Raw genomic sequence first — 8658 nt, forward strand, 5'->3', positions numbered from 1 at the left:
GAGAAAGAAGAAAAAACTAGCCCCCTACAATCCTGTTCTGCATCCGTCACTGGCCAGCGGTTGATTTGGTTGAAAATTCAGTAGCACAGCAGTAATATGATTGGTTCGAAGATCCCAATTGTTTTTTCCTGTATTAATAAATGTAAAAGACTGGTTGGAATATTCAAGAAAGAAGAATATAGTTGGCAGTCATTGCTCGCGAATCCACGACGCAAGAACGTGCCCAGAATGATTTTGCAGCTCTGCTGAGCAGAAGCTTTCGGCGTCGGCACCGCTAGATGCGGCAACCGTCACATGCCCTTCCTCCCCCAGGAGAAATTAAATAAGGAATCAGACAATGCCGCCAGGCTGCGTAATTGTTGCTCAAGAAAATGGCATCTGCTCCAGCCTCATCAACAAATGGAGGAAAAACTATAAAAAAGAAGAAGAATATTTGTTCTATGAGTACAACAATGACAACCACATCCAAATCGTTGTAGCTGACTACTGGTATAGTATGTGGTATCCCTATGAATTGCCACATTTAACTCTTCCTGATGACAATACCCTACCAAGACACACTCCGAGCAACACAACCAAGTATACCACCAAGATAAAATGCTGCAAGAGCAGGCCGATTACATCTCGAGCGTCCTCTTATTCCCATGACTCGCAGGCACCATCAGATTTCAGATTCCATGGTACAAGTTCCTGAAAGAACAGAAGCATTGCAGAAGACAGTCGTGTGGCAGCTCATGCGTTCCTCAGAGCACTGATCCGGGCAGCCAGTTCCTCGAAATCTGGCATACTTGGATGCACATTCCCTCTTGACATTTCTGGCTGCATGGACAAGGACCGAACAGGGGCCTTCGACTTCGGCTTCGCCTTTGGGCTTGCGGATTCTGAAGGTAGAGATACAGCTCTTTCAGGACGATGTGCAGATGCCCCTTCTTTGTTAGACAGTTCTCCAGCTCCATCATCAGCACGTTGATCAGCTCGAGGCCGCGGGATCCGGGATTTGACTCTTTCTTTGTGCTCCTCCCTGTCCAGCCTTTTCTTGCTGTAGTGCATCAGAAGCTTATCCATCATCTTTTCCTCATCATCACGGCCTCCCTTGCGAGGATCAGCACTCCGACTCCTGTGTTTCCTATGTGAACTAGGGGCTCGGGGCAGCAGATTGCCGAAATCAATTGCTGTATTCACATCATCACCGTCTGACTCGTGGTCTTCGCTGGCCCCATTGTAGTCACTGCCACTTGTCGATCCGTTCCGCCTGCTTCTGTGCTTTCTTCGCTCACTAGGAATCCGGTGAAAAGGCCTTGCGTTGTTGATATCATCATCGACCCCCATGCCTTCTATGGGTAGCACATGACCACCTTTATGGTCATAATTGTCATAGGCTCCATTCCTCTTGCTTGAATGTCTTCTTCGGCCATCAGGTGCTTGGTTTGCCATCTTTTCCTCGTTAGCCATTCCAGCATAATCATCAACATGTGCAGGTGGTTTTGGAATCCTACTTCTGACCGAAACAGGGTCATAAATTGGTTCACGCTTCTGGTGGCCTATTTCTTCAGCGCCACTATGCTTGTAAGCATTTGCACCTTGATTTGCATGCTTTTCAAATTTTGGCTTAACATAAGGAGGACGCATATTGGCTGCCTTCTCTGGCACAGGCTGTCTATCTTGCCTATCTTCAGCAACCTTCTCACCCATTGATGCTGTGTAGGGCTTAGAATAAGGAGGAGCCTTGTTCACTGTTTTACCATTCAAGGTGCAAGTTGAATCAATTTCTTCCTTTTCTAGGCCCAGAGTTTTAAGCCCCAAGTCAGCATGTCCCCAACTACGATCAGGTCCACCAGAAAGTTTCACGACACCAACATCCTGTTTTTTTAAGCCATTGAGGTCCAACACCTCCGCATCCATTAGTTCCCTCCGATGGTGACTATCTTTTTTGTCATATTTCTTCATTTCTTTCTGACCATTCTTTTCTTTCATGTCCAAAGGAGGCAAAGGATTATCCATGTGCCTTTTCTCACTAGGTTTATCTGAGTACTTCTTTCTGCTTTTTTCGCCTAGCTGACCAATGCCATCAGGAACAACATGGATATCTTTGGGCTTTAGGTTTTGTTCCTGCTTCTGTTCATAGCCTTCAGGCATAGCTTTAGTTTTTCTTTCATGAACAGCATGCCTATCAACCTTGTGTCTATCTCGTGCTGATGCTTCCATCTCCTGTTTAAGTGAACTCTTCTTTGGAAGATCCTAATGGCAAAAGAATGTGAAGATTAGAATTGAGTGACCCATATATGCTTAGCAAATGATTATTCCTTTGGTAAGTCCTTGCATGTATTTGATAATGCAAAAGGTTTACTAAAACCTTACATGCTTATTTTGAGAGCCACAAGTTATCTTCCATTCCAATGCCCTGCTATCAAATGGAACTGAGAACTCTTCAGCAACACGTTTCATTACTCGCAACTTCTCTTCATTAGTAAATGATTTACTCTGGAGGTTCTGAACAAACTGTTTCACAGAAAAGTTAAGTTAATCCATATGTTCCAAACGATGGAGATCAGCTCAAATATAAGAAAAGTAAAAGCAATTTCAGCACCTCAGAATTAACAAAAGGCTCGACAGAACTCCCATATTTCTCTGTAAATATATGTCTGAGGTCACACAGTTCAGGCAAATCAGGAAATCTAGCAGCAGCAAATATTAGAGTAGACACAGCTTCCAATGCTTCCTGAGGGCATTCACTGTTAAGGAACATCACAGATTCAGTGATCAATTTGGAAGAAAGTCTTATTGTAATATTAATCGAATTGATAAATAAAAGAACTAGATATTTTGATAATGATACAACTAGAAACAACCAAAGTAAAAAAAAATATCTAACATCTGCATATCCCTAAATGTGAAAACAGTGGTATTTTTTTTTGCGGGGGGGGGGGGGGGGGGGGGGGGGGGGGCGGCAGGGGTGAGAGAAATGGCAGTACACATGATTATAGTAAGCAAGGATCTGGTGTATGTAGGAATATCCAAATCTTGTACAATCTTGGGATACTATGGAAATTGCTAAACCAGAAAAAACATCAAGTCGGTGATTAGCTACCTTGACTGAAAGAATTTTCAATCTTAAATGCGACATATGCATGACAACAGGAGTATGGCATGCCTTGAGCACAAATGAACAAGAAAATCAAGTTATAGGCACTGAAGCAATTATCTCCAAACAAGCCACTTAGGGTAGGAATCCATAGAGCACTGATCAAACTGAATATTCAAAAGGGATGATGTCTAAGTCTAAGCCACCTTAATCAGCTACAGCATACTAGAAATCAGAGCTACTGCAACAAAAATTGGATGGATTATGATGTTTCCCTTTTTCTTCCTAGCAAGAACACAAACACATGCAGAGCACATGTGTATGCAGCACTAAAACAGATATTCACAAGATGGAATCAGTGCATCACTTGAAGAAGGGTGGCAACTGACAATTACCTCTCTTTCTGCATGTGGTTGAGCAGCTTCACAATATACTCGCAGTACTGCTCTATCATATCATAGCACGATGCTTGGTTCATCTCAACGATCAGCCCTTCCATCTGCAGTTCAGGGGGAAACAGCTAAGTAACAGCAATCAGGAACATATCACTACAAACACCATCACATGGCTCTGCATTTCGTCATAAATTTCGTGCAATTCAGCTTCGAAGAATATTTCCATTTCGTCAAATTCGCACCAACGCAAATCTGTCCGACACCACTAAACAATTCAAATTCAAGCCTTGAGAAGTGAAGACAGTACCCGTGCGAAGGCGTGCGATTCAAGGCCGTTGGTGAGGAGGTCGGCGACGTCCTTCTTGAGAAACTTGACCATGGCTTGTTTCTTCCGCCGCAGCAGATCCAGCCGAGTTCGGGTGCACTTGATTGCGTGCTTGCTGCACCAAACAACAACGAATTCAGCGGTTAGGAGGGGGAATAGCAGAAATCAAACAAACACAGGTCAAATCGAGAATGCAGGAATCTGGACAAACAGCAGGAAAGCAGAACATAGATCGAGAACAGGACCAGATTCTCTGCTACAAAAAGGAGGGGGGAAAGGCGCTCGCAAGTCCGGGGAACAGTTCCTTGAATTCGCAGATGAAGATGAGAAGTGGAGCTAAACAATTCGGAATCCGAGGAACGCAAGAACCGAGGGACGCAGCTACCCGACTAAGCGACCGAATGCAGCTAAACATTCGACTTCATTTTCTCCGCGCAAATCGGAAGGCTGAACAAATCGTCGGCAAAAGGAAGCTCAAAACAACCGATTTCGAACTCGGCTGTCCAGAAAAACAGGCAACGAACTTCGAGAGCAGCCGGGCCCGAAGCTCCCAATCACGCATCAAACCGAATCAACGGGAAAGATCTCTGTACCATTTGTTGTAGAACTTGGAGTTGAGCAAACTGTCAAACATCTTGCCCGCTCCCTCGGTCCCCCTCTCTTGCGCTTCTCTCTGTTCTCTTCTTCGGTTCTCCTCCTACAGCTCCCCCCCTGCTTTAACCAGTGGCAGAGGAGATGGTGGGAGGCAGGCAGAGGCGGCCAAAGCGGCGAGCTGTGGCGTCAAAGCATCAGAAAGAGAGGAGAAAAAGGAAGAAGAGAGAGAGAGAGAGGTGGTGGTGGTGGTGGCCTGGAACGAGATCGTCTAACTTCACCTCGAATGACTGCGCTGTGCAGTCACGACATCGTAGACGTCGGCTCACGATCGGACGATGGATACGCTAAAGTGTAATGGGCTGCCCAAATGGCAAGGCCCATCTAGCCCAGAAAGGTAATCGCAGTCGTTGTCTTCCGTAGTTTCACTCGAAGGCGTCGTCGACTGCTGCGCCGTCGGAGTCAGGTCGTCCCGTCGCGGTCCTCGCCGAGAGCTGCGCCGCGCCGTCAGCGTCCGGCTGTGCCGCGCCGTCCTCGCCAAGAGCTGTGCCACGCTGCCCTCGCAGACCGCCGCTCGGTTGCCGTCCTTGACGAGCAGCCATCCTCGCCGAGCGTGTCGCCGTCGCTGTTGCCGTCACCGGCCTGCGAAATTTCCATGTCGCCCACCTTCTGCACGTCTTCCGCCTCTGCAGAGCTCCGGACATGGCTGCTGTTCCACGGCCTTTTTTCCCCTTTCTAATTTCTATTGCTAGCTTGCCTGTAAATTGACATTTGTGCAAGAGCTAGTACTGTGTAACTTGTGATTGTATCGAAGGCAACAAATCATGCAAATTGTATAGCTTTCCATTGTGTTGCAAATTGTCCTGGAATTGTAATGCTGATTGTTGCAAGTTTGATGAACAAAAGGCTCTGCTTTTCACAGATGCAATTCCCTGAATGTAGGTTCAGAGATGCACTTGACGCTCTGTTGTTCAGAGATGCAGTTCCCTGAACTTACACTTCAATGACAAATATTTCATGAGGCTATTCTTCAAAAGCTACTCTCCTAAACAATCTATGTTTCAGGAAGCAACAGATTTAAAAAAATATATTCAGATTGCAGCAAATGTCCATGCTACTAGAAATCAGCAATAACATCATCTGTGACTGTCCCCTGCAAAATAAAAGGTTGAGAACATTTGAGAGAATGTATTGACGGCCATGTATGTTTTAGTAGAATGGTGTAATAGTTTGAAATATTACCGTCAGTATCTGAGAGAATGTATTGATAGCCATGTACTGTTCAGACATTTCTTCCATGGGCAAAGAAATACTTGGAGAGATATTTTGCACAGCTACAGTTTCTTGTACTGCTCCTTCTTTTTCTTTTTTCTTACCTCCCTTCTTTACAGTTTGTTGTTCCTTTGAACCATTTTCCTTTTTCTTACCTCCCTTCTTTGCCGTTTCTTGTTCCTTCAAGTAAAAAAAAAACAAAACTGAATATATTTTCTTATTGAACATGCTGAAAGAGAATCAAATGTATTTTGTGTTATCACTTACCTTTGAACCATTTTCCTTTTCCTTACCTCCCTTCTTTGCAAATTTACGTCTTTTGTCAAGCCAATTTCTTTGGCGCCTTGAGGTTTTAGTTTCAATGTCCTTTTTCTTTAGGCTTGCTGTGCTCAGCAAATTAATTGGGGGCGAATCATTTGTAGGAACATTGATAGGCTCCATTGCACTAGAAAAACCTGTGATTTCTTCTTCGACTTGCTTGCTAACCATGTCAAGTGCATTGTTTACTAATAAGACGCACCGTGGATGACTTGCAGCTCGGTGTACCAAATTAAGAAATTTGCGAGTCATATCTTTGTAGCAAAGCATAGTATCTAATTTTGGATCCTCTACTATGTTTCGGCCTTGGTTGTCCTGTACTATCCCACTACGTGCTTCACGAGTCCATCGCTTCAATATATATTGTTCTGGGATTGACTTGATATTCATCAAATCAAGAACTTTCAGAGCATGGGCACACAATATTCCGATTCTATTGAACTGCCCACAGCTGCATGTGCTTGTTTGGTCTGTAGGGTTACCAGTAACTTTGTATTCCTTCTCAAGGGTAGGATTTTCATCAAGACTCCCAATTGCTACAAGATATTCATTTTTGTCTTCCAATGGGGTGGTGTATGCTGCCATGGACCTCTCATATTCACATTGGAAAGCTTCAAATATAATTGGTGTGTACAGCTTGCTAGCTTGTATTAACATATGTGTCCTCATTTTGAGTCTTGGTAATTTTTTCCTTGATTCAAATTCAGCTTGCAATTCATTATTTCTTTTATATTCCACAACCCTTTCAAAATGCTTAAGGAATCGAATGATATCAAAATCTGATTTGAAATGCCGCTTCAAGTCGCTGTTTAGGCTCTCACTCAATTGTGTACTCCTCATCCCTAATGTGTACACATTTGTCATATAACATTCAGCCCACTTTTCTTTTACCTTGTAGATACTATCCAACCAAGTTTGCTTGCTGGCCTTTGTCCTCATGATGTTAAATGCTTCTTGAAATGTTGCTTCATCTTCATACTCATACATACATGCACTAAAATCTGCGAGGATACTTGGTTCTTCCTTGCTATCTTCGGCCTTTCTTTTTGGAGGAGTACATGATTCTTCATCATCAGCTTCAGCTAGATTCTTGACAGCATTTTGCATAATATGAAAAGTGCACAGACCATGCCAAGCTTCTAAAAAGACCTCCTTGACAGCCTTTCCCATTGCTGCATCTTGATCAGTATAGATTGTTTTAGGCTGCTTACTATTATGTGCTTTTAGGAAGGTCTCAAATAGCCATCTAAAGGATTCAAATGTCTCATCATACATGAGAGCAGCACCAAAAACTACAGTTTCTCTAAAATGATTGAACCCAACAAATACTCCAAAAGGCCTACTCTCTTTGTTTGTTCCAAAAGTAGTATCAAAACTGACAACGTCCCCAAAATGTGCATAGTCAGTGAGCATTTTAGCATCAACCCAAAATATGTTCGCTATCTGTTCTTCCCGGTCCATTTGCAATGCATACTGAAATGATGGATTCTCAGCAATTTTTTCTCGAAAATACATGAGCATGCTTCCAGCCTGTCCATACGCCATCTCACGTTGGCGCTTGGCCCTTAAATAATTCTTGTGGTCTCGAAGAGTGTAACTGAGATTAACTGAACCACCAACTTGGATGGATGCCAACTCATGTGCAGCTTTTGGCCCAATTCCTGCATCATCAGCTGTCTCAATTTCAAAACCTTGTATCTCTGAAATTTTCCTCTGAGACACCAACAAATGTGAGGTTTCCGGCAACTGGAGGGTGTGATTGTGTTCTAAAATCACCTCACTGACTTTATAATTTCCCTTCTCCCGATCTAGTACAAGACCCATACGAACTTGGCAATCAGTTCGTGTTTCAGCTCTCGGACACTTTATTAAATGATCCCTTTTATCATTCAATCTGTGACCTTCATTGGCACAAACAAATCTGCATGACGTAATTGTTCCATCTGATTTTCTTTTGTTTGAGTATCTTTTTCTAACCTCAAATCCTTTTTGACCACCATAGCTAACCCAAAACATCCAAGCCTCATCTGTATTGCTGAATTCCATGCCAACTTGAGGTAAGAAAAGAGAAAAAAACCCATCCCTACAGCAAATGAAATATTTTATTTGGTAATGGTATACTAAGCAACTAAAATATATATCTGACCGCATTTGGGAGAAAGAAACAAGTATTGATTACACACCTCTTTTCTTCCATCTCGTATACCCTGATTCTATTCTCTGATGTACGGAAGATGATGTTTCTTTAATCGAGTCTAACGTGAGCTGATGGAGTACGGGAAGGCAAATAAATTACAAAGGATGCAAACGCACGTGAAGAGACAGAACACAGAAATCTATACAGGTAAAGAGATAGAATGCAGACCTGCAAACATGTTGTTGGCGACCGAAACAAGCACCATCCGATGGCCGCCGAAGCCTCACCGCCGCCGCCGATGGCTCACCGCCACCGTCACCGCCACGCAACCGCGGGAAAAGGAGAATGCGCTCGCGCCAAAAAGAAAAATATCGCGGCAAAGAGGAGCAGCAGACTCGGTTTTGGGCAACCACGGGATAGCGGGCGACTTGATTTTGGGCCAAGGCCCAGGTAGCAGACGAGTAAAACAGATGGATATACGGCCAACGGGCACAGGCGTCCGATCGTGAGCCGACGTCTACGATGTCATGACTGCACA

The 8658-nt window shown here is 43.9% G+C and overlaps 2 protein-coding genes across 2 annotated transcripts; both read right to left on the minus strand.

Moving 5' to 3' along the window:
• Positions 1-334: 334 nt before the first annotated feature.
• LOC136471122 (uncharacterized) lies at positions 335-4616 on the minus strand. The gene is made up of 6 exons (XM_066468852.1): positions 4396-4616; positions 3785-3917; positions 3478-3581; positions 2588-2732; positions 2359-2499; positions 335-2238 (listed from the first exon to the last, which is right to left on the minus strand). Exons 1-6 carry the CDS (start codon positions 4434-4436, stop codon positions 733-735), a joined length of 2070 nt encoding a protein of 689 aa, XP_066324949.1. The 5' UTR covers positions 4437-4616; the 3' UTR covers positions 335-732.
• Positions 4617-5372: 756 nt separating this feature from the next.
• LOC136471123 (protein FAR1-RELATED SEQUENCE 5-like) lies at positions 5373-8658 on the minus strand. Its single transcript, XM_066468853.1, has 4 exons — positions 8167-8658; positions 5933-8066; positions 5636-5827; positions 5373-5546 (listed from the first exon to the last, which is right to left on the minus strand). Exons 1-4 carry the CDS (start codon positions 8178-8180, stop codon positions 5511-5513), a joined length of 2376 nt encoding a protein of 791 aa, XP_066324950.1. The 5' UTR covers positions 8181-8658; the 3' UTR covers positions 5373-5510.

Source organism: Miscanthus floridulus, chromosome 8, assembly GCF_019320115.1.
Source record: "Miscanthus floridulus cultivar M001 chromosome 8, ASM1932011v1, whole genome shotgun sequence".
Classification (NCBI taxonomy): domain Eukaryota; kingdom Viridiplantae; phylum Streptophyta; class Magnoliopsida; order Poales; family Poaceae; genus Miscanthus; species Miscanthus floridulus.